This window comes from Gopherus evgoodei, unplaced genomic scaffold, assembly GCF_007399415.2.
Source record: "Gopherus evgoodei ecotype Sinaloan lineage unplaced genomic scaffold, rGopEvg1_v1.p scaffold_32_arrow_ctg1, whole genome shotgun sequence".
Classification (NCBI taxonomy): domain Eukaryota; kingdom Metazoa; phylum Chordata; order Testudines; family Testudinidae; genus Gopherus; species Gopherus evgoodei.
In genome coordinates this window covers 724,394-749,481 of record NW_022059994.1, presented here as the reverse complement: position 1 = coordinate 749,481, position 25,088 = coordinate 724,394, and the positions used below count along the sequence as shown (strand labels likewise).

The 25,088-nt window shown below is 48.5% G+C and overlaps 1 protein-coding gene and 1 long non-coding RNA gene across 2 annotated transcripts; both read right to left on the bottom strand.

Moving 5' to 3' along the window:
* Positions 1–5,071: 5,071 nt before the first annotated feature.
* Positions 5,072–7,588, bottom strand: LOC115640800 (zinc finger protein OZF-like). Its single transcript, XM_030543797.1, has 3 exons — positions 7,554–7,588; positions 6,873–6,986; positions 5,072–6,558 (listed from the first exon to the last, which is right to left on the bottom strand). The coding sequence occupies exons 1-3, from the start codon at positions 7,585–7,587 to the stop codon at positions 5,279–5,281; spliced, it is 1,428 nt and encodes a 475-aa protein (XP_030399657.1). The 5' UTR covers position 7,588; the 3' UTR covers positions 5,072–5,278.
* Positions 7,589–7,642: 54 nt separating this feature from the next.
* LOC115640926 lies at positions 7,643–12,502 on the bottom strand. Its single transcript, XR_003997951.1, has 3 exons — positions 11,162–12,502; positions 8,230–8,317; positions 7,643–7,680 (listed from the first exon to the last, which is right to left on the bottom strand). It is a non-coding gene; the product is annotated as an uncharacterized LOC115640926 (long non-coding RNA).
* Between the last annotated feature and the right edge of the window lie 12,586 nt (positions 12,503–25,088).

Genomic DNA, 25,088 nt, shown 5'->3' with positions numbered 1-25,088 from the left:
AAGGAAATCAAATGGAAAGGCATTTTCTGTTCTTGGGCTACAGAAAAATATACTGAGTCTAGTGATGAGGAAGGATAGGGTTATAAACCGCAGCAAAATGCTCACAGAAAGTGAAGAAACTCTGAGGATATCGTCTGGTTTAAAAAAAAAAAATAGAAATGTTGACACAGGCATCTACTGTGACAATCAGGGTTAGCCATCCTGAGGGACAAATAGAAGGTTTAATGCCCCCCAAAATCAGTTAAACCAAGTGATTGCATACAGTGTCAGTACTGTAAAACTATATTCAGCAAGGTCTTTTACAAAAGCTCGTAATGTTCTGACTCTGATGGTCATTGTCAGCTATGAAGACAGACTGTGGTTATGAGTTTATACATTTGTGTAGAGGAGCTAAGATCACGTGTAGTAGAGCTAAGATATGAAAAAGTTATCTAAGAAAACTGGGATCACAATTTGTGATGCAACTTTAGCTACACCTTATGGCAGAATGGGAAGCAGTCAAGTGGGGAGGGGTACCTCCAAATCCAGTTGTGTACCTGGAACTGGCCTCAAGTAACGATCCAGTGTCCAGCCCGAGGCGAGAACAGTGGTGAACTATCCCAGTTAATGGAAAGACACCAAGACAAGTGGAAATTGAAAAGCACATTCCAAGCTCCAGAACATTGTCAGGAGGGTAGTTTCCCCATTGAATAACCAGGCATCACCCTGGATTGAAAGAAAAAGCCTTTTAAAAACAGACTTGGCGCTGAGGTTTGTCTCCAGAGCTGGGGGACAGTCCAGAAGCAGAAGGCTGTTCCCTGAGTGACATTGTGATGAAAGAAGGGGGGGAGGAGGTAGCTCCCTTTTATGGACACCCAGGCAGCCAGCCAGTTAGCTATAAAAATCTGTTAGTAGCTGTTCTCTACTTGCTTTACCTGTAAAGGGTTAAAAAGTCTCACTGCTATGCATAGGTAAGTGAGTGGGCACCCGGCCAAAAGAGCCAATGGGAAGGCTAGAACTTTTTAAAATTGAAACAAGACTCCCCTTTGGTCTGTCTGTTGTTGTTCTCTCTGGACAGGGGACATAGAAGCAGCAATAACAAGAAGTCTGGTGGCACCTTAAAGACCAACAGATTTATTTGGGCATACGCTTTCGTGGGTAAAAAAAAACACCTCACTTCTTCAGATGCATGGCGTGAAAGAAGCAGCAATGCTGTGAGAAGCTTGCGCCATTTTGAAAAATCATCAAATCACACCTAGAACTACTCATTTGAAACCTCAGATATGTAAGTAGATCAGGCATTGTCTAGGAAGATGCGATGAGGGTTAATCTCTTTTATTTCTGAAAGGCTTGTGGACTCCTCTGTGCTAACCCCAGGTGCTTTTGTTTTGCTTATAACCTTTAAGCTGGATCTCAAGAAAACCATTAGTGATGCTTAATTATTATATTTGCTCTTTTAAATCTAGCAGTAGCCTAAGTTCCAGATGTATTTTCTGTCTTTCTTGTTTTTAATAAAATTTACCTTTTTTAAGAACAGGCTAGGGTTTTTTGGTGTCCTAAGGGGTTTGTACATGTTGTTTAATTAGCTGGTGGCAACAGCTGATTTCCTTGGTTTTCTTTCTCAGCTCTTCCCCGGAGGAGGAGTGAAAGGGCTTGAGGGTGCCCCTCAGGGAGGAATTCCCAAGTGTGCCTTCCTGGGTCCAAAGGGTTGTTTTTTTTTGCACTTGGGTAGTGGCAGCATCTACCCATCCAAGGTCAGAGAGAAGCTGTAACCTTGGGAGTTTAATATAAGCCTGGAGTGGCCAGTATTAATTTTAGTATTAACTTTTAGAATCCTCGAAGTGCCAGAGTGGGGAATCAGCCTTGACAGACGTTGTTAACCCACCCTAAGTCCTCATGTGGACAGTGCTAGGTTGACAGAAGAATGCTTCCATTGATGTAGATATTGCCTCTCGGGGAGCTGGATTACCTACGCCAATGGGAGAATCCCACCCAACAGCATAGGTTGTGTTTACACTGAAGTGCTACAGCAGTGTGATGGTGCCACTGTAGCATTTTTATAAGTGTAGCCACGCCCCATAAAAAAACACCCATTAGCCACCCTTCCACAGCAATGGCCACAAAGATACAAGGCAACAGTGACTTGATCACAGGATAAAAATGCAGTGTGTAGTACAAATCACGCAGGTGTTATGTGCATTAAATGATCTGCAATACACAAAACCCATATCGGATTAGAAGCGGAGACATGCCTGCCTCGTTGGCTAATCTCATGGGGGATTCTGACCACCTGGATTCAACAATTAATTCCATCCATATTCAGCAACACTCTATAACAGGGGCTTTAAGTGGGGGCACATATTTCATGACGTGCTCATTTTAAAATCAGCAAGGATAATTCTGATTGATTCTCATTTTAATTAGACTCCTTCCTCCCCTCCCCTGTGAAAGTATCAGAAGCAAAAAGGTCAGTCAGAGGTAGAAAACTGCAGTGACAACAGGCAGGAAACACTATGAATGGTGGTTGGGTTTGTAGCCGTATGTTTCTTCCTGTATTCCAACTAAAAGGATTTATTTTGTTACAAATCTCCCTTTGACTTCATCACTGAGTGCAGGATGTAGCCCAGTGCTCATGAATAAAGCAAGACCAAAATAAATAACTAATTCAATGAGCTGCAAAAACTTGGTGTTACAGTGTTAGGAAAATGATCTGAAATGTATTTTGAATACTGTATATACAACGCGGTGTTTCATAAAGAGCTAAAACAACTCATGGCTAAATCATCTAGCCAAGAAAGAATCTTTTCGCAAAATGGTTTTCAGGCAAAATTCACTTACCTGGCTGACCCTTCTGGGAAGTTTCGTGACCGTCAGCATGTGAACAGACTTTATAAACTCTTTATCTGGTTTATTGAGGCACTTTAGGGGAGGGATAGCTCAGTGGTTTGAGCATTAGCCTGTTAAACCCAGCATTGAGAGTTCAATCCTTGAGGGGGCCACCTAGGGATCTGCAGCAAAAATCAGTACTTGGTCCTACTAGTGGAGGCAGGGGGCTAGACTCAAAGACCTTGGTCCCTTCCAGTTCTAGGAGATAGTCCTTGAATGAATGGATGGAGATAGCCTATTTCATTTTTTCAATGTGTACAGTTAATTTTAGCTATAAAATAGCAGTGTGTGGACAATAATAGCTTTTCCTTTCCTTGCAGGTTTAAGAGGCCTTTTTTGTTCCGTACTGCTACATCTGCTTTCCTCTTGCAGCATTTAATGAGTTTGAAAGTAAAGTAATAGAGGAACTGGACAGCTGTAGTCATCTCAAATGCTGTCAGGTGGGGAGATGCAGATCTTCTCTTAAGAGACAGCCACGGCTGAGCTGACTGGATCAGTACCAGCCGATTCAAATAGCCAGGTGCCACAAGATACCTGAATGCATGACTGACTTTTAAAAGTCTCGTATTCCTGCTTTTTTCTGAACTACATTAAATAGCACAAATAATGATTACATTCTAAAGCACAGCATCATCAGAATACAAATGCCCCAGGAGATAACTGGGAATACTGGGCCAGATCCACAAAGAAACTTAGGCACCTCAGTCCCAGATTTAGGCACCTAAAGCCGAGTTTGGGCACTACTGCAAGCCACAAAAGTATCTGCTCAGTTGCTGCCTTACCCTATAGGTGCCTAACCGAAGCACCTATGTTTTTTCAGCAAAATGTCTCTAGGCACCTCCATTTTTGCCTCCCTCTATGTATCCAGTTACCTGTCTCCCACCTAAGTCCCGGGGCCAGGAGCAGTGAAAACATCCTAAAAGTGGGGGGGTCACCAGCACTCAAACTGTGCCCCCCCCGCACTGCCCTTGCCCTTTCCTCAAGCCCCCACTCACTCCTCTCCACCCCTGCCCCCTTCCCCTCATCACACATCCTTGTGACTGGAAAAAAGTGGGAGGGCTGTGGCCCCCTGGCTCCCTCCCCCATTCTGCTGCCCCTTCATGGATTGGTTAAAAGACAGGGAACAAAGGGTAGGAATAAATGGTAAATTCTCAGAATGGAGTGGGGTAATTAGTGGTGTTCCCCAAGGGTCAGTCCTCAGACCAATCCTATTCAACTTATTCATAAATGATCTGGAGAAAGGGATAAAAAGTGAGGTGGTAAAGTTTGCAGATGATACTAAACTGCTCAAGACAGTTAAGACCAAAGCAGGCTGTGAAGAACTTCAAAAAGATCTCACAAAACTAAGTGATTGGGTAACAAAATGGCAAATGAAATTTAATGTGGATAAATATAAAGTAATGCACATTGGAAAAAATAACCCCAACTATACATACAATATGATGAGGGCTAATTTAGCTACAACAAATCAGGAAAAAGATCTTGGAGTCATCGTAGATAGTTTTCTGAAGACATCCACGCAGTGTGCAGAGGCGGTCAAAAAAGCAAACAGGATGTTAGGAATCATTAAAAAGGGGATAGAGAATAAGATGGAGAATATATTATTGCCCTTATATAAATCCATGGTAAGCCCACATCTTGAATACTGTGTACAGATGTGGTCTCCTCATATCAAAAAAGATATACTGGCACTAGAAAAGGTTCAGAGAAGGACAACTAAAATGATTAGGGCTTTGGAATGGGTCCCATATGAGGAGAGATTAAAGAGGCTAGGACTTTTCACCATGGAAAAGAGGAGACTAAGGGGGGCTATGATAGAGGTATATAAAATCACGACTGATGTGGAGAAAGTAGGTAAGGAAAAGTTATTTACTTATTCCCATAATATAAGAACTAGGGGCCACCAAATGAAATTAATAGGCAGCAGGTTTAAAACAAATAAAAGGAAGGTCTTCTTCACACAGCGCACAGTTAACTTGTGGAACTCATTGCCTGGGGAGGTTGTGAAGGCTAGGACTATAACAGTGTTTAAAAGAGAACTGGATAAATTCATGGTGGTTAAGTCCATTAATGGCTATTAGCCAGGATGGGTAAGGAAGGGTGTCCCTAGCCTCTGTTTGTCAGAGGGTGGAGATGGATGGCAGGAGAGAGATCACTTGATCGTAACCTGTTAGGTTCACTCCCTCTGGGGCACCTGGCACTGGCCACTGTCGGCAGACAGGATACTGGGCTGGATGGACTTTTGGTCTGACACACTATGGCCGTTCTTATGTTCTTACTGAACATTGGAGAAGCCACATGGGTGAGCGGCCCTAGATGGTCCAAGCATGATTAGGGATATTCTCCTGTGCGGGTTCTCTGATACATAATATGATTTGCTCTCTTAATATAACTTTTTCCACAATCCAAGCATTTATGTTTCCTGTCTCTTGTGCATTGTCTGATGTTGCATAAGGTCCAACCTCTGGATGAAACTTTCCCCGCATTCCAAGCAGGTATGGGATCTGTCTCTTGTGTGAGTTCCCTGGTGTCTGGTAAGGTTTGACTTCCAAATGAAACATTTCCCGCAATCAAAGCATTTATAAGGTCTCTCACCAGTGTGGATTTTCCCATGTTTACGAAGGTTTGAGTTGTTATTGAAACTTTTCCCACAGTTCAAGCATTTGTAGGGTCTCTCTCCCGTGTGGGTTCTGTGATGCTTAGCGAGGTCTGAGGTGCTACTGAAGCTTTTCCCACAGTCCAAACATTTATGGGGTTTCTCTCCTGTATGAATCTTCTGATGTGTAATAAATGATGACTGCCAATTGAAACATTTCCCACAGTCGAGGCATTTATAGGTTCTCTCCCCGGTGTGGATTTGCTGATGTGAAGTAAGATATGAACTCTGGCTGAAGCATTTCCCACAGTCCAAACATTTAAAGGGTTTCTCTCCTGTGTGGATTTTCTGATGTGCAACAAGGGTTGATCTCTGTGTGAACTTTTTCCCGCAGTCCGAGCACTTATGGGGTTTCTCTCTCGTGTGGGTTTTCTGATGTCTAATAAGGTCAGATCTGTGCATGAAACTTTTCCCACAGTCCGAGCATTTATGGGGCTTCTCGCCTGTATGGGTTCTCTGATGTGTAATAAGGCTTGACTTCCAGTTGAAACACTTCCCACACTCAAGGCATTTATAGGGTCTGAATCCAGTGTGGATTCTCTGATGTATTGCAAGGTATGAGCATCTATTAAAGCTTTTCCCACACTCCAAGCATTTATGGAGTTTCTCTCCCGTATGGACTGCCTGATGCCTAACAAGCGTTGACTTCTGATTGAAACATTTCCCACAATCAAGACATTTATAGAGTCTCTCGCCAGTGTGGTTTCTCCAATGAGAAATAAGGTTTGTACTTATATGAGATCTATTCTCAATATTGGGGCATTTATAAGGTATTTCTTCCTTGTGACTTCTCTGCTGGGCTGAGGTTTCCTTGGGATCCTTGCATCCTGCCCCACAGTCAATGGATTCATTCACTTTTGCCACTTTTCCCAGCTGTTTTTCTGACTTGCCCCGATTTCCCCAGGCTTCTCCCTGTTCCAAGCACTGGGAAAAATTCCCTTCAGCTCTTCCCACAAAGGTCCCCCATGGTTCCACTTCCCCGGGAACTGCCCGCTGTTGATTGTTCTCCTCATTCACACTCACTCTCTCACCACCTGCTGAGAGACAGAATCCAGACAGGAGTCACTGCCTGTGCTGGGGAGAAAGGGGAATAGCAAAAAGGGAAAACTCAACACAATAAAGGGGGGAGATGGAGAAATTGGATTCTCTCTCCACATCCCCATCCAAACACTCACTGGGAAGTAAAATCAGGAAGGAAATTCCTGACAGCGAACAGGGTGGATGGGAGATGGTGAGTGATATCTGACTACAGCCTGCCCTGGGAGAGATGAGGAAGACCTCACAGCACATTTTTGGGAGTCTGAGTTTTTTCCTTCAGATGGTTTTCATGTCAGTCTCACCGACTCCTCACCTGTGCAGGTGCCTCTCTGGTTCTCCCTTTCCTCAGCGGCCTGCAGATCCGCAACCCACGGCTCTTCCCCTCGTTCCAGCTGGGAGATCAGGTCAGGTTTGGGAATGGGGAATCCTGTGCAGGGGGTGAAATCGGGCAAGCTCAGGGTGCATCAGATATTGGAGGAATATTTGTCACAAAGAACATTCCTAAGTTTAACCGGACCCCATGCTGTGCCGGGGGGACATGGGATCTGAAGGAAGGTGGAGCATGGTCCCTGACAGGAAAGGCAAATATCGGGGGGCGGGTGATGGTTCTGAAGCCATCCCTAGGGCTTTCCAGGATCTGGGGGACTTGCTGAGGCAGACTCAGCTCAGGAGTTAAACCCCTGCATATTGCGAAATCTCCAGAGCCCTCCCCATGGCTGGGGCTAGTCCCAGGAAGGGAGGGGAACTGGGATTCTGTGAGAGAGAGTGTTAAATCAGACAGGACAATACAGTGCTTCTGCCCCCTTGAAAGTTGGAGGGATAGGGATGAATCGGCATGTGCATTAGGTTTATGATTCCCTGATCCCACAAGAGGTGGTATGGAGATGAAAGCCTTTCTCCCACACTGGAGCTAGGGACTACGTGACCATGGAAAAAACAGATTTAGAAATTCAGAACCAAGTTTCCAATAACCAAGGGGACAGGAATCCCTTACCCAGCGAGGTCACTGTCTCATAGTTCTCCTGCATGACGTCCCTGTAGAGGGCTCTCTGAGCGGGGTCCAGCAGAGCCCCCTGCCCCTGAGTGAAATACACAGCCACCTCCTCGAAGGTCACCAGCACCTATGACAACAAGAGTCCCCCACTCAGCACCTGCTGCCCCAGCCACAATCCCCCTAGTCATGGGGGAGAAAGATCAATAAAATGGAAGCTCTGGGAGAACCAGAGTAGCAGAATCCCACCCCCACCCTGCTCAGAGCAGCCAGGAGGCTTCAGGGGGTGGGAGAAGGTGAGAGCTCCTTGTCCCCCCAACACACGGAGCAGGGCAGGGTCTTCTCATTTCCCACATGCCTGCCAGCCACAGGCTGATCCGGGAAGCAGAGCTCTGAGCCGGGGACAGGGACAGAAATCCCGACAGCTTCCCTGCGTATTTCACAGCAGCCTCTGGCCAATGGGGTCAGGCTCCAGCACTGGGAGTCTGGTCAGTTTTCCCAGCCCTGCCGGGGGAGCAGGGGTTTTTCCTGTATCAGAAATGGCGGAATGTCCCCCCCACCCCCCACCCACGTGTCCCAGCAGGTTTTTCATACCCTGTCCCCTCCCTCTCTCACCCTGTGTTTCCTGCCCCTCCCCCTCTACAGCAAACCCCCCTGCAGCTCCCTGAAAATCCCCTACCTGAGCTGGCTCCATCACAGTCAATTCTCTTCCCTGTCCCCTGGAAGACTGGATGATCTGGAGCGACACGTGGACGTGATTTCTCAGCCTGTCAGGGCGAGAGGGGCAATGGGGGAGGTTTCAGAAGGGGCTTGAATCCATTTCACACCCCAATTCCCCCCAGGCTCTCTCCCTGCAGACAGATGCTCTGGACTTTGCCATACTGGGAAAATCCTCAGTCACTTTATCACAACACAGACCCTGCCCCTCCCACCAGCACTGAACCCGAGACACTTTTAAACCTTCCCAGGGACAGAGTCACTAAATCGAATCCTAGAAAAGAGCAGAATCAAAGGAGCCACTTTGGGGGATTCCCCCTGACATTGGCCCAAAGGGCAGAGATTCTCCCCAGCAGTGTGGGGACTGTCCATAGCAAGAACTGGTTTTTCCTGTCAGCTTCTCCCCTTGTTCCCAGGAGAGTCAGTCTGCCCGGGGTGATGTAGGGAATGGATCCGGGCAGGGCTGGGAGCTGGGAACCTCCCTCCCCACTTCTTGCTCCTGCTGCCCCTTTCGGTCTCACCCCTCCCCTTCCTGTCTCCTTCTCTCCCCCTCTACCTGGGAGAACTGGGGACTGTCCCGGTTCGTTCCCATGGACATTTGCCTGGCTGTGTCACTGAGGGCAGCAGCTCTGGGACACGCAGACACACAGGGAGCCCCTCCCCCTCTGGGACAAACTCACCAGCAGGTCCCTGAACGGGGCCCTTTGTGCAGAGTCACTGTCCTGCCTGGCCCCAGCCCTTTCCCCCAGGTCTCCCCATCACCTGCAGGCTGCGGCTCAGCGGCTGGTGTGGGCAGAGCCCAGGGCTGCCCCAGGGGCTGGTTCCACCCATCAGAGAAAGTGGCCACCTGGGCTGGGCACAGTAGGGACTTTAATGAAGATCTGTCCTCAGCACAGCCCCAGCTGGGGAGCAGCTATTTCACACTCTGGGCTCTCAGGTAGAGGAGGCTGCAGCACCTGACCCAGGCAGCTCAATGCAAGGGCTCAAACATCAGGAGCAGAGAAAGACACACACCAGATGACTCCTCCCCCTGAGCAATAGCCAGCAGCTAATGTAGGGGTAGCAGCAGCTAATGACTGGGGTGCAGGTTTTAGCCAGTCTCCCACACCCAGGTCCCACCCTGTCCCCTACGCCTGGGAGCTGGCCCACTGTGCCCCCCGGCTCCCAACCTTCATGCCCTCCAGGTTCCAACCCCGGGTTCCAGCCCCGCACTCCCCACATCCCAGCCCCCCCACACTGTGGCTGCTGGCTGGGCAGGGGGGACAGATAAATTAGGCCTCAACTGGAGTATTGTGTCCAGTTCTGGGCACCGCATTTCAAGAAAGATGTGGAGAAATTGGAGAGGGTCCAGAGAAGAGCAACAAGAATGATTAAAGGTCTTGAGAACATGACCTATGAAGGAAGGCTGAAGGAATTGGGTTTGTTTAGTTTGGAAAAGAGAAGACTGAGAGGGGACATGATAGCAGTTTTCAGGTATCTAAAAGGGTGTCATCAGGAGGAGGGAGAAAACTTGTTCACCTTAGCCTCCAATGATAGAACAAGAAGCAATGGGCTTAAACTGCAGCAAGGGAGATTTAGGTTGGACATTAGGAAAAAGTTCCTAACTGTCAGGGTAGTTAAACATTGGAATAGATTGCCTAGGGAAGTTGTGGAATCTCCATCTCTGGAGATATTTAAGAGTAGGTTAGATAAATGTCTATTAGGGATGGTCTAGACAGTATTTGGTCCTGCCATGAGGGCAGAGGACTGGACTCGATGACCTCTCAAGGTCCCTTCCAGTCCTAGAGTCTATGAGTCTATAAGTAAGGGGGTTGGCTTTCAGCACCCCCAATATTCAAAGTGTTCCCATGCTACAGGACATGTTCCTCTCTAAGCTCCTAGCTCTGTGAACTGCCAACCCCGTAGGTCCCACTGGCCAGGAACCACGGTCTATGAGAGGTGTGGAGGTGGTGCCTCCCAAAGATAAGTGACACCCAGAGCCCTCACCCCCTCCCACACTCCAACCTCAAGCCCTGAGCCCCCTCCCACATGCAAACTCCTCCTGCTGTTGTTGGGGGCAGGAGGGTGCTGGCCCGGGACTGACCCAGCAGTGGCTGGTGCGACTGGCCCAGGGACCTGAGCTGCTTGGGCATTCCCGGAGCCAGCCACACCGGCTGCTGCAGAAGTCACCGAATCCGTGAGTTCCATGACAAACTCACAGCCTTAATCATGAGCAGACAGAGAGAAACACCAGCCTCCTCTGCCTTAGCAGTAACCCGCCCCACAACCCCTTATGAGGACAATTCAGCAGCTGTGGATTTCATTTGCCCACCTGGACTCACACCAGAACAAAGCCAGAGAACCAGCTTGAACCAATATGCTTAACTGAACTGGAACCAGACTTAAACCACCATTTTTCCTCTTTCTCAGTGAACCTGAATCTGAATCGAACTCAGGGAAAAACGGCTACCAGGTAAAATAAAGTGTCAGCAATTTTTCAGCTCAATATTTGACAAAATAAAACAAAAGCTACTCTGATCTCACTCATTATAAAACAAGACACCAAAACAACCCCCAGGCATGTGATCGCTACCAGAACGGCCTGTCCTAGGAGAAGAGAAGGGGGCAGCCCACAGGAGCAGGGAGGGAGGGAGGGGAGAGAAGTGGGGGCTCCCTGTCCCAGAAGTTAACATTAACTCTTCAAGGCCAAGGAAAAAGGCTGCTCAATTCTTCTTCCCTTTAGACAGGGCTCCTCTCACCCACCCTCACCCCTTAGGGCAGCTCCTCCCTCCAATTGCCCCACCTGAGGCAGGCCCCATGCCCCAAATTCAGTTCCCCACTGAAGCAAGCCACAGGGCTCACTCCCAACCCCCCTCCCCCTTCTGGGGATTGACCGGGACTGGAACCAAACACACCGACTGCCACTGAACCCGAACCAAACGCAATTCCACTCCTTGCAGCTCACAGTGACTCTGGTTGGACACCGAATCCTGCGCCGAAATCAGACCAGCCCCTGTTCAGTGCCGTCAGCCCAGGAATCAGATCCTCCAAATAAGGAGATTGTCTTTAAACACAAATATTGAAATTGGGAGCAGGGTGTGTTGGGGGGAGGGGTTCTGGGTGGACATTTGCCTTGTAAATTCTCAGCCCTTCATAGGAAGTCTCCAGGACAGGCAGTCACTCTGCCCACCCCACACTGCTGGTTTGGCCATTCGTAGGGGAACAAATCCCTGCTGGCTGCTGGGCAGGGCAGCCCCCACAACCTTCCTTACCCCAATGGGCAGGGGAGCTGCCTTGTCCCTCCCCCCTGGTTCTCCCTTCCCCAGCCAGTCTTCTCACAGCCTCCCGTCCACACATCCCCCGCTTTCCATCGCAGTGCCCCCCACTCACATCTTCCCTCTATTCCAGCCCTGTTCCCCATAATCCCCCCATTCCCCTGCATCACCCCATCCTCCCTTCAGTGCAACCACTAGCCCCTGCCACCAACCCCTCCTGCTCCCTGCGTCCCCCTCCTGCACCTGGCCTCACACACCTCTGTTCCCCCGTAAATCTCACCTTACTTACACCCCCTGTCCCTCTTCACTCCTTCCCCCTCCCCCTCCCTCCGTGTTGCCGTCCTGCCTTCAATCTTTCAGCACTTACCTGGGATGTGGGAGACGCCTGGTCAAACCTGCTTTCCTCCTCTGCTTAAACCTGGGTCTCCTACATCCCAGACCACTTAGATGCCACCAGAACGGTTCCCATTCATGGATCCCTAAGCAGACCAAGAGCCTTCCTGCGCCAATGAGGCATTATGCAGAGATAGCGACTGATCAGGGATTACTTTAAACACTAAAACTATGGGAGCAGAGGGGGGTATGTGAAATATTGCACAGAATCGGGGCTCCTTTAGCAGCTCCAAGCATCTGGGCCTTGGGGTGCAACTGTGTGAGAACCCAGCGCTGGGAGCGGGTGCTGTGTGTAGCATCCCCCGGGGCGGCGGGGGGGAGCCCCCTGACCATCCTTTTTTGCAAGCACTGCAGATTTCTCACCCCCACTGCTGTCGCTTTTAACCCCTCTATACCCTGGGGTTTCCCCACTGACACTGTCTGGCCGGGCCGTAGCCACATTCTTACCCCTGGTTCCTACCCCTGTCTCTGATTTTCCCCATCTCCCTCCCCTGCCTCCAGCGCTGGGACCCTCCTGCCCGCTCTGACCCCTCGGGCCAGCAGAACCCCTCGGCCTCCCAGGTCAGCGAGCGGCACCGTCACACGAGCACCTACATCGGCAGCAACAGAGCACGGGGGGCGGGGAGGGATGGCGGCACTTCCCGTGTGTCTGTCCCACCCCCAGCACGGCCCGGGCTGGCGGCAGCTTTCCCGGGCCCCGGGCGGGAATCGCAGCCAGCTCCGCTGGGAGCAGCCTGGGGCCAAACCTCCCCCTGCAGCCCGGGGGTGCCGAGGGGGGGCGGGTCTCTCTCACCTTCCCTCCGAGCGGGGCCCCCCGGGGCAGGGGCCGGGCCGGGCCGGGGGCTCTGCCCTGGGAGAGGCTCCTGGGGAGCAGCGGGAAGGGCCCTGCTGGAGATTCCCCTCTCCCGGCTGCAGCCAGGGCTCCGGGCTCCCAGCACCAGCCGCCGGGGCTCGGGGATCTCGCCAGGAGCCTGGGAGCCAGAGTCACCGCAGCGGCTGCGAGTCACTTCCTGCTGCCGGGACGCAGGGAGCCCGGCCATTGTTCCCACCCAGCGGCTCCTGGGTCCTAGCGATCAACCCAGCGCTATTCAACCGCCTGCACCAGACCATGCCCCTTGGGGACAGCTTCTCCCAGCACTATGTAGGTGCCCTGCCTAGAAGCCTCAGGATCAATGTGGGGGCAGAAAGGAGCCGGGCAGATCCCGGGGATGGGGGAGAAGGGGGGTTTCTAGGGAGACTCCGATTGTTCCAGAGAATCCAGGGGTGATGGGGAGTCAGGGACGCTCTAGGAGCAGCTGGGCCGAGCTGGGCTCTTGTCTCCACACCACACTCACTAGTTACCAGCCCTGGGCCTGAGCTCCCAGCTCTGTGCCCCTCGCTCAGGTCATGGAGCTGTCTGAGTTTTGCCACTGGGCTCTTCCAGTTATTTGTAGGTCCAGATGAACCTGCCCTGGGCTCTATTTATCCCCTTCATGTCTGCCCCCCCTCTCAGGGATCCCCTCTGTTCACATCCCAGCTGGCTCCCCCATGTGGGTACTGACTGCAGCTCCCCCTCAGGCACCTGGATGTCAGCAGAGAAGCTCCTGTTGTTCTGGGTCAGGAACTGGTGCTCTGACCACTCAGGATTGTGCTTTTTTCCCCTTCTTATTTTCCAATTTTCACCAAAATCACCCACCTTCCCCTGATGGCCTCCTAGAAAATTCCCTGAAATGTTGGAATTGATCAGATGCAGCCATCGAAACAGACCAGTGCCGCCGAGGTAAGTGCAGGGCCTCATTTTGATAGGCCAAAACCAGATCAAGGGTTTGGCTACACTTGCAGCTGTACAGCGCTGGGAGTTACTGCTGTCTTCATACAGCTGCGTAGGGAAAGTGCTGCAGTGTGGCCACACTGACAGCTACCAGCGCTGCAGTGTGGCCACATTTGCAGCGGTTTTGGGAGTGGTGCATTATGGGCAGCTATCCCAGCATTCAAGTGGCTGCAACGTGCTCTTCAAAAGAGGAGGGTGGGGGAGACAGAGAGTGTGGGGGTATGGCTACACTGGAGAGTTGCAGTGCTGGTGATGGGGTTACAGTGCTGCAACTCACTCTGTGTCCACACTTGCAAAGCATGGCCAGTGCTGCAACCAGGGAGTTGCAGCATTGGCTGTACACCTGTTTTGCTTGGGGTGTAGCGATTCCAGCGCTGGTTATCAAGTGTAGCCACCAACAGCACTGTTATTGGCCTCCAGGGTATTAGGAGGTATCCCAGAATTCCTGTCCACAACAAACCGGAATGGCTGAACTCCGATCTCCCCCTAGCTACTTAGCTAAAAAACAAACACTGCTGCTCTTTGCTCCAGTGAGTGAGTGAGCGAGCGAGCGAGCGGAGGCAGGGGAATTGCTTTGGAATGTTCACAGCTGTTTGCTTGAGGAGAGAGGGGAGTCCATGTTGAGCAGCTGCTTATATGGTCTACAGACTATTTAGGAGTGCATAATTTGCATTTAGTGAATAAGAGACAGGTGGGGGAAAGGTCAAAATGATTGAAGGTAGGCACTGTGTATCTTCCAGTCCTTAGAACTTGCAAGGCAGGGAGCTGAGAACAGTGTCAGCTCCAAAAATCCACTCTCTCTGTCTCCCCCAGGCTCCCTGTCACACCCCACCCCACCCCACCCCCCTCTTTTGAAAAGCACGTTACAGCCACTTGAACGCTGGGATAGCTGCCCATAATGCACCACTCCCAACAGCGCTGAAAATGTGGCCACACTGCAGCGCTTTCCCTACACAGCTGTACAAACACAGCTGTAACTCCCAGCGCTGCACATCTCCAAGTGTAGCCATACCCTGGATTTTTGGAGCTGACACTGTGTCAGCTCCCTGCCTTGCAAGTTCTGACCCCTTCCCCCACTCCTCTCTCATTCAATAAATGCAAATAGCCCTCTTTGTGTTTTTTCCTCACAGACCAGATAAGCAGCTGCTCCCAAACGGACCCCTCCCTCACGCTGTGCTGCTTCTCTCCTCAAGCAAACACTAGCTGTGGACATTCCAAAGGGATCCCCTCTCACCACCTCTGCTCATTCACAGCAAACAGAGGCATCACAACAATACAAAGAGTGTAATCTTTACTTAAAAGCATTATGGGAAGGTTCCGGAGGTCAGTTACAGCGTAGTAAGATTAATCGCTGTTTACACTGGCACCCCAGTGCTGTTCTCTTTATTCCTCTCGTGGAGGTGGAGTACATGCAGCGCTGTAGCCAGGGAGATACAGCGCTGTATGTGCCTTGCCAGTGTGGATGGGGAGTAAGTTACAGCACTGTAAAGCCACCACCAGCGCTGTAACTCTCAAGTGTAGCCAAGGCCAAAGATCAAGATATTAGAAGCACTCTTAGGCTATGGCTACTGATGCAGCTGCGCCACTCCAAGCTCTCTAGCGCAGGGGTTCTCACAATAAATTTTCTGGTGGCCTCAAAATTCGGCCACCAACTCTTGTCTTGCTTGTGGCCACTCTGACAGGCGGGCAGGCCAGCAGTGGGGGCCAGTGGCAATGGGGATGGTGTTGAGGCCCAAAGCCCTGCAGCCAAGGTCTGGATCCTGCTGCCACATGGCCAGAGTCCAGAGCTAGATGAGGCAGCAGAGGTCAGGGCTGATGTGGGTGGGGTTGAACCTGGGTAAGGACTGGACCCTGAAGCCCCATGGCTGGAGCCTTCCACCTACCACACCAGGGCTGAAGCTGGAAACCTGAGCCCCACCACCCCCAACATGGGAATTCACACTGGCTGCCTGCTCCTCCTGAGTTTGTGGCTCCAGAAGAGGGCAGGGCCCAATCCCAGCTGGCAGCCCAGGGGAGTGGGCCCCTGCTTCTCTCCTCCTTACTGCCCAGGAGGCTGTGGCCACAAGAAAAGCCCCTGGTTGTCACATTTGAGAAATGCTACTCTTGTGTACCTGCTCTAAGCCAGCGGGAGAACTAATTAATCCACCCCCAATTAGGGTTGCCAACGTTCCAATTCCATAAAACCAAATATCCTAGACCCGCCCACTGCCATGCCCCTTCCCAAGACCCTGCCCCTTCCCGAGCCCCTCCCCCACCCCTACCCCCACCTTCCCCATCCCTCCATCGCTTGCTCTCCCTCACCCTCACTCACGTGCTCATTTTCACTGCAAGGCCCAAACAGGCACATTTATCGTTTTGACAGGTGTGTTATGCTACATTCTGGTTTTATTTGTTACAAGATGCTAGAGCTGGCAGCAAAATAGTCCAAAAGGGTCATTTTTTAAAAAAAGGAAATTTCACAAAGGTTTTCATGATTTTTTCCCTCCCCTCTTCCCATTTTTCATAACCAGATCCATGTTTCTTGTTCACTAAAGTTATTGCAATTTTATGTGTAGAATTAGGACCACACATTAGCACAGCTGCAATGGGTCACTCCTGGAGCCCAAATACACATCCATAGAGCACAGCCACAGAAATGCACCTGTCCAGATACCTATAGAAATAAATCTGTAGAAATGGACTCCCACACCGACATGCAGATACACACGTGTATTCATGGCTACACATTTAGCATGCACTAAAACAGATACTTCCACATTACTTATTATTACAATTGTTTAGTGCCTAAAGACCCCAAATAAGATCAGGGCTCCAGGATGGTAGGTGCTGGACATACACATAAGAAGAGAGAGTCTGCAACAAAGAGTTGATAATGTAGCTTGAAAAAGGTGGGGAGGAATGTCTGATACACTGGCTCTGCTGCAATTACTAGTCAACGACAGTCACTTTTTAAGAAAAAATACATTTCCCTTAGAGTTCCCTTCTCTTTTAAATGAATATGCACATATTTTATGTCATCAGTTTTTTTTGTGCACAAGCCAGCAAAAGGAATAAAAATCAAAAAGAGTTAGGTTGCACATTGTATTCACACAGGTAGACACACGTGGCAATACACGCACCTCCTACACAAAGACACAGTCTCTTACACACATACAATGCATGCATGCACACACTTGCCTACACAGAGACATCCAGCTGGGAAGGGAGGCTGGTGGGTTGGAGGGGAATAGATGTGGGGGTGGACGAGAAAGGATGGGGAGGGAAAGAGGCCAAGGACAAGAGCAGGGTGGGAGTGAGAGGGGGCAGTGGAGGAGAGAGGAGGGGCTGTGGGGGGGTATGTGGGTTGGATGGGAATGCAGGGGGAAGCAGAAGAAGGCTACAGGTGCATGAGGATGTACAAATTCAGGTACATTACTCATGAAAAGTTACGCAGAGAGTTGGTTGTGGAAAGCACAATATATCAATGAGTGAAGACTGTCCCTCAGTAATTGAGAATTTTGGATAGGTTGTCCATTTAGAAAAAAACAGTCCATCAGGAAAGTATTTGAGTTACTTTCCTGACTGCGCTTCTCACTGGCACTCCAACTCACTCCTCCTGGTACTGCTTATGTTCCGTGATGTGTTCTACATAGATGTCCCTTGAACACCTGATGGCATCCGACACCATGAGTTGCCACATCAGCCGAGCGACTCCACATTCTCTCAGCACTCACTTGTTACCAGGGTCCCATGAGCCCCAGGCTCCGCCGATTAGCATCTGAGTTTGAACCTTGTAGCCCCTAGCTCTCAAGGTGTTGGCCAGAGAGGCGTATTTCTCCACCTTTTGAGCTCAGACATCATGGAAGGCCAGGGTCCTGTTCTCAGAGGGCACTGTGATGTCCACCATGATGATCTTCTTTCAGTCCTCATTGGTGATGATGATGTCCGGTCGCAGTTGGCTGTCGGTTCTGGGGATGGCGGAGTTCACAATCACCTTTCCCACAGGTGGCAGGATAGCTCTGACCAGGCAATCTTGGATGGTGTTGTGTAGCAGATGCCAGACTCTGGAATGGGGCTTGCAGCTACACAGGACGTGGGGTAGTTTCTTGTTGGCATAACTGCACTTCTTGCATCGCTTGTCCCAATTCCCTTGGCAGATGGCTCCATTCAGTGGGACACAGTTGAGCTGGGCCTTGAGGATGAACCTCCAGTCAGCAAATGGGGTGAGGCTGCCCCCTGGGAAGAAGTGGCTGCTGGCATGCCACTTGCATGTCACCTCGAACACCTTGCCCTGGTCCAGCTTTCACTTCAGGTTTTCCACATACTTGCAGCAGGTGGCATCCTTCAGGGTTCTCTCCAGAATGGTTCTGGCTATCAAAATGATGGTGTGCTCCGTGTTCTTCACTTGTGGCACTAGGACTCCCAGCGTTCCTTGCACCATGTCCAGTGGCAGCCGATACATTTCTCCAGTCGTCGCGTACCGTTGTGGGCACATACTAAAGTGATTTGTAACCCAACACACGCCTAAACTGATCACTTGGGCAGATACCTAGGCAGAGTAGGTGAGTTCATGTAAATACAGTCTGTTCCTAAAGCCTTTCCACCCACCCCTGGCTCATCACTAGCTGTCATTCAGACCTTGCTTACAAATCAGAATTTGAAATTATTAGGTAGGCTAATATAGCGAAATGAATGGGCCGACATTGTCATAAATGCAGCAAAGAATCCTGTGGCACCTTATAGACTAACAGATGTTTTGGAGCATGAGCTTTCGTGGGTGAATACCCACTTCTTCAGATGCATGTGGTGGAAATTTCCAGGGGCAGGTATATATATGCTAGCAAGCAAGCTAGAGATAACGAGGTCAGTTGAATCAGGGAGGATGAGGCCCTGTTCTAGCAGTTGAGGTGTGAAAACCAAGAGAGGAGAAACTGGTTCTGTAGTTGGCAAGCCATTCACAATCTTTGTTCAATCCTGAGCTGATGGTGTCAAATTTGCAGATGAACTGAAGCTCAGCAGTTTCTCTTTGAAGTCTGGTCCTGAAGTTTTTTTCCTGCAAGATGGCCACCTTAAGGTCTGCTATAGTGTAGCCAGGGAGGTTGAAGTGCTCTCCTACAGGTTTTTGTATATTGCCATTCCTAATGTCTGATTTGTGTCCATTTATCCTTTTCCGTAGAGACTGTCCAGTTTGGCCGATGTACATAGCAGAGGGGCATTGCTGGCATATGATGGCGTATATTACATTGGTGGATGTGCAGGTGAATGAACCAGTGATGGTGTGGCTGATCTGGTTAGGCCCTGTGATGGTGTCGCTGGTGTAGATATGTGGGCAGAGTTGGCATCGAGGTTTGTTGCATGGATTGGTTCCTGAGCTAGAGTTATTATGGTGTGGTGTGCAGTTACTGGTGAGAATATGTTTCAGGTTGGCAGGTTGTCTGTGGGCAAGGACTGGCCTGCCACCCAAGGCCTGTGAAAGTGTGGGATCATTGTCCAGGACGGGTTGTAGATCCTTGATGATGTGTTGGAGGGGTTTTAGCTGGGGGCTATGTGATGGCCAGTGGAGTCCTGTAGGTTTCTTTTTTGGGTTTGTCTTGCAGTAGGAGGCTTCTGGGTACACGTCTGGCTCTGTTGATCTGTTTTCTTATTTCCTTGTGCGGGTATTGTAGTTTTGAGAATGCTTGGTGGAGATTTTGTAGTGTTGGTCTCTGTTTGAGTGGTTAGAGCAGATGCGGTTGTACCTCAGTGCTTGGCTGTAGACAATGGATTGTGTGATGTGTCCGGGATGGAAGCTGGAGGCATGAAGGTAGGCATAGCAGTCGGTAGGTTTTCGATATAGGGTGGTGTTAATGTGACCATTACTTATTTGCACCGTGGTGTCAAGAACGTGGACCTCCCGTGTAGATTGGTCCAGGCTGAGATTGATGGTGGGGTGGAAGCTGTTGAAATCGTGGTGGAATTTTTCCAGAGTCTCCTTCCCATGGGTCCAGATGATGAAGATGTCATCAATGTAGCGTAGGTAGAGAAGGGGCATGAGTGGACGAGAGCTGAGGAAGCGTTGTTCCAGGTTGGCCATAAAGATATTGGCATATTGTGGGGCCATGCGGGTGCCCATAGCAGTGCCACTGATCTGGAGATATATATTGTCATCAAATTTGAAATAGTTGTGTGTAAGTATAAAGGCACAGAGCTCAGCAGCCAGTTGTGCTGTGGCATCATCAGGGATAGTGTTCCTGACAGCTTGTATTCCATCTGTGTGTGGGATGTTTGTGTAGAGAGCCTCTGCATCCATGGTGGCTAGGATGGTGTTTTCTGGGAGGTGACCAATGCACTGTAGTTTCCTCAGGAAATCAGTGGTGTCACGGAGATAGCTGGGAGTGCTGGTGGCATAGGGTCTGAGTAGAGAGTCCATATATCCAGACAGTCCTTCAGTGAGAGTGCCAATGCCCGAGATGATGGGGCATCCAGGATTTCCGGGTTTGTGGATCTTGGGTAGTAGATAGAATAACCCTGGTTGGGGCTCTAGGGGTATGTTGATTTCTTCTGGTGTTAGTGTAGGGAGTGTCCTGAGTAGATGCTGTAGTTTCTTAGTGTATTCCTCAGTGGGATCTGAGGGAAGTGGCCTGTAGAATTTGGTATTGGAGAGCTGTCTGGCAGCCTCCTTTTGGTAGTCAGACCTGTTCATGATGACACGGCACCTCCTTTATCAGCCTCTTTGATGATAATGTCAGGGTGGTTTCTGAGGCTGTGGATGGCATTGCGTTCTGCACGAGTTAGGTTGTGAGGCAAGCGATGTTGTTGTTCCACGATTTCTGCCTGTGCACGCCGGCGGAAGCATTCAATGTATAGGTCCAGACTGTCATTTCGACCCTCAGGAGGAGTCCATGTGGAGTTCTTCTTCTTGTGCTGTTGGTGGGAGGGCACCTGTGTATCAGTGCACTGTTCAGTGTTGTCCTGGAAGTATTCTTTGAGTCGGAGACAGCGAAAGTAGGCTTCCAGATCGCCACAGAACTGTATCATGTTGGTGGGGGTGGCAGGGCAGAAAGAGAGTTCCCGAGATAGGACAGACTTTTCTTCTGGGCTGAGTGTGTAGTTGGATAGATTGACGAACTATGGCTTGCCAACTACAGAACCAGTTTCTCCTCTCTTGGTTTTCACACCTCAACTGCTAGAATAGGGCCTCATCCTCCCTGATTCAACTGACCTCGTTATCTCTAGCTTGCTTGCTAGCATATATATACCTGCCCCTGGAAATTTCCACCACATGCATCTGAAGAAGTGGGTATTCACCCACGAAAGCTCATGCTCCAAAACGTCTGTTAGTCTATAAGGTGCCACAGGATTCTTTGCTGCTTTTACAGATCCAGACTAACACAGCTACCCCTCTGATAATTGTCATAAATAACAGCTGTATGGGGAAGCCAGTCTTTGTTCAGACTTTTCAAACCCATTGTGCTTTTTCAGGTACAAGTACTTTCCCATACACCTTCCCCATTTCAGTCTCTGACTCTCAGAGTGCATATCCAGCACTCGCCCTCAGTGTTTTTGCAAATAGATACTGGTCATTTTCATTGTCCAAGAGACAAGAAAATCTCATGACAAAGGCTAGGGAAATGTGAAAATAAAAATCAGAAAGGCTTAATTTTGGCAAATGATCGTTTGTCTTTTGCAGTCCCCAAGAAATCTGAGCACCATCCTGTCAAGTTAATTTAATATCAAAATACATCAGAGAACAGCCTTCACCAAAAAGAGAAAACCCCACAATGCAGGGTGAGCTACAAACCACTTTCCCATTCATGAAGTGAAATCCCAGAGAATCTTAAGACTCGAAATCTGGAGAACAAATTTACCTATTTCCTTCTGAACAGGCTGTAGCTGCTTTCCTCAGCACTGCTGCATTATTTGGCTGGGTTATTGACCAAAGCTTTAGCAGCAGCATCATAAAAGAAAGGAAGTTTTTGGTTAGGTTTGTCTTTTTTTTTTCTATCTACAAATGATCTGGCTCAGGCTGGAAAAACTCCAGATGCCACTTTACCAATAGCTGGAGGTTGGGATTTAAGCTCAAACTGTGCTTTGGGGTTCATTTGAATTTCCCCTTCAGGAATGTGACATTTTCTTCCTCAGCCCTCAGGGGCCTGATTGAGGATCAAAGGAATCAAAGCCTGATTCCTAAGCATGGTGCGAAAGGACACTGTGGTAAATGACACACATGAAAAGGATAAACTCTCCACAGCTTGGGCAGAGGCTGCTCTGTGAGAGATGTGTGAGGTTGACGGGGGAAGGAGGAGGAGTACCTGTGGCACCTTAGACACTAACAAATTTATTTGAGCATAAGTTTTCATGGGCTACAGCTCACTTCATCAGATGCATAGAAGGAACATATAGTAGGAAGATATATATACATACAGAGAACATGAAAAGGTGGAAGTAGCCATACCAACTCTAAGAGGCTAATTAATTAAGATGAGCTATCTTAAGCAGGAGAAAAAAAAACTTTTGTAGTGATAATCAAGATGGCCCATTTCAGACAGTTGACAAGGTGTGAGGATACTTAACATAAGGAAATTGATTCAATTTGTGTAATGACCCAGCCACTCCTAGTCTCTATTCAAGCCCAAGTTAATGGTATCTAGTTTGCAAATTAATTCCAGTTCAGCAGTTTCTCATTGGAGTCTGTTTTTGAAGCTTTTCTGTTGCAAAACTGCCACCTTAAGTCTGTTAATGAGTGACCAGACAGGTTGAAGTGTTCTCCTACTGGTTTTTGAATGTTATGATTCTTGATGTCAGATTTGTGTCCATTTATTCTTTTGCATAGAGAAGAGTCTGGTTTGGCCAATGTACATGGCAGAGGGACACTGCTGGTACATGGTGGCATAGGGAATCCCCCAGACTCATCCCGTCCCTCTCAAAGAACACAGAAGGTAAAACACCACATTCTTTTACCACCTTCTCCAACTTGCAGTGCTTCATAGAAGGCTTATACAATTGAGTCTTACATCTACATCCTTATTGGTTTCTTGTTATAATTTTGCACAACTCTGTTAATGTTCTTGAATGCAATGTGTTCATCTTTGCTGGCTTCTCGTGTGTCCGGTCCTTCCATTCCTTCAATTGATATGCTTACTAGTTCATCCACATGATCAGGCAGAAGGCGACTTCATTCAGAACAAAAAATTCTATTCAGTGAGGAAAAAGAACCCTCAACTATAGCTGTTGTGACTGGGAGTAGCAAGAGATTAATTCCTACTTCTTTCATCCCAGGAAACATAACACAAAGATCGGGTCGAGCCACTAGTGATGAAAAAAAAAGAAGTTGAAGTAAAATCTTCATTCGTCATATGATATTCCACTCTGTATTCAAATTCTCTGTTCTGTCCTGGTAGCCCCCTTACTGGTAGTGCCTCACTCCACTCAATTGTTGGTATTTTATAGGACAGGGATCTGTAAAAGCAATGTAGAGGTTGAGTAGAATCCAGAAGTCGCTGTTGTGGATTTTTAAGAATCAAGTCTGTGTACTTTTTCAGTTGTCTTAACAAACACTTGTCCTCTTCACTTAAGGATTCAATATAAATGCCTTCATTAGTCAACTTCTGGACTGAAGTCTTTGCTTCTTCCAGTATTTTTTCAATGGATCTGTCTGATTGATCCAAATGTAGCTTCTGCTGCTGGACAAAGATCTACTACTGTTGTAGAAGATGCCTGGGTGGCATTGTTTAATGACCCAAGTGGTTTCAACAGTAGACTTACATGAGAGAGAATAGCAATAGTCTTCTCTGACCATAGTAGCAAATGTAATGCACCAGCCTCACTACTTAGATCCATCCCATCCTGGTAGATACTTTCCAAAACCAGTAATAACAGCTGGAGTAATTTTAAGACAATAGCCAAGGATCATGCATGAGAAAGCCAGAGGGTTTTCCCTGGTTGGAGTAATTTGAACTTCAGTCCCAGTATATCTTCTATATTTTCCAAGCTATTCAGTCTTTTTGGACTCTGGCTGAAAAAAGAATATAATGAAGACATTATATTTATAGCTTTTTAAATGTATTTTGAAGAGTCTGCAGCTTGTACTAGTGCTAGTTAGAGATGATGGCCTCTGCAGTGTGTATTGGAGAGATTAGGGTTATACTTTTCTCTGAACAAGGCTTGTACTCCACCATTTTTTCCAGAGAAGTTTGTGGCTCCATCAAATGCACAAACAGCCATCTGTTTGGGGTCCAACTGACCAGCATTTAACTCTTCTAAGATGTGGGTTGTCACAGATGCAGCCGATGTGTCTTCTATAACTTGAACATCTAGAAATGCATCTACTAGCCTACCACTGCATCAAGATAACGTGCACAATGACTTAATGCTTGATGTCCACTTGCATCGGTGCATTCATCAGCCATGCATACAATTTTTTGAACGTGGTGAGAGAGTTCTTCACTTTTTCAACGGTTGAGTCTTTCACTGTTGCACCACATGCGTCTAGCCAGTCAGTTGAGTTTCTTGCAGAAAGATAGTGAGCATTTGCTGGTCTTGTGTGGAACCAGTGTTCAGTTTCAGGATGAACAAGTGACAATGCACTTAACATTGGCCTCCAATTTGTAGTATCTCTTGCTTAAATAGAAAGTATGATGCCACAGCCATGTTTGTTCGCATGAACTGTGTTGTCTCCAGCATTCTTAACAGCCTGTCATAGGTTTCACCCCCACTCTGAACTTTAGGGTACAGATGTGAGGACCTGCATGAACACTTCTAAGCTTAATTACCAGCTTGGATCTGGTCTCGCTGCCACCATCCAGATTTCTGAGTACCTGGAACACTCTCTTTCCCCAAAAAACCTTCCCCTCCCTGGGTAGTCTTGAGAGATTCCTCCACCAAGTCCCTGGTGAACACTGATCCAAATCCCTTGGATATTAAAACAAGGAGAATTTAACCATCTCCCCTCCTTTCCCCCACCAATTCCTGGTGAGTCCAGTTCCAATCCCCTTGGATCTTAAATAAGGAAAAATCAATTCAGGTTTTTCAAAAGAAGGCTTTTAATTAAAGAGAAGAAAGGTAAAAGAAAAAAAAAACCTCTGGGAGATAGCATACAGCTGACCTCACAGACAACAGATTTAAAACACAGTATGTTCCCCTGGGCAAAAACCTTAATACACACAAGAATACCCAATTTGATAATTCCCCTAATTGCACAAAGACAAGTTACAAAAAGAAAATAAACATAAACCTATTTATTCCTTTCTAAAACTTACTACTCTGATAAGAGGCTGGTTCCTTGATCTTTTTTCTCCAGCTGAAACTGAAACTGACTCTAAGCAAAGGAAACTTCCCTCCTTCCTTTTGAAACATCTTGTTCCCCCATTGGTTCCTCTGGTCAGGTGTTAGCTAGGCTAGGTGAAC

Coding starts and splice junctions, on each gene's coding strand:
- LOC115640800 (XM_030543797.1), bottom strand. CDS start 7,587: ATGCAGGAGAACTATGAGACAGTGACCTCGCTGG. Junction 6,987..7,553: donor TGAGACAGTGACCTCGCTGG/GTAAGGGATTCC, acceptor CCCCCTGCACAG/GATTCCCCATTCCCAAACCT. Junction 6,559..6,872: donor CCAGAGAGGCACCTGCACAG/GTGAGGAGTCGG, acceptor TCTGTCTCTCAG/CAGGTGGTGAGAGAGTGAGT.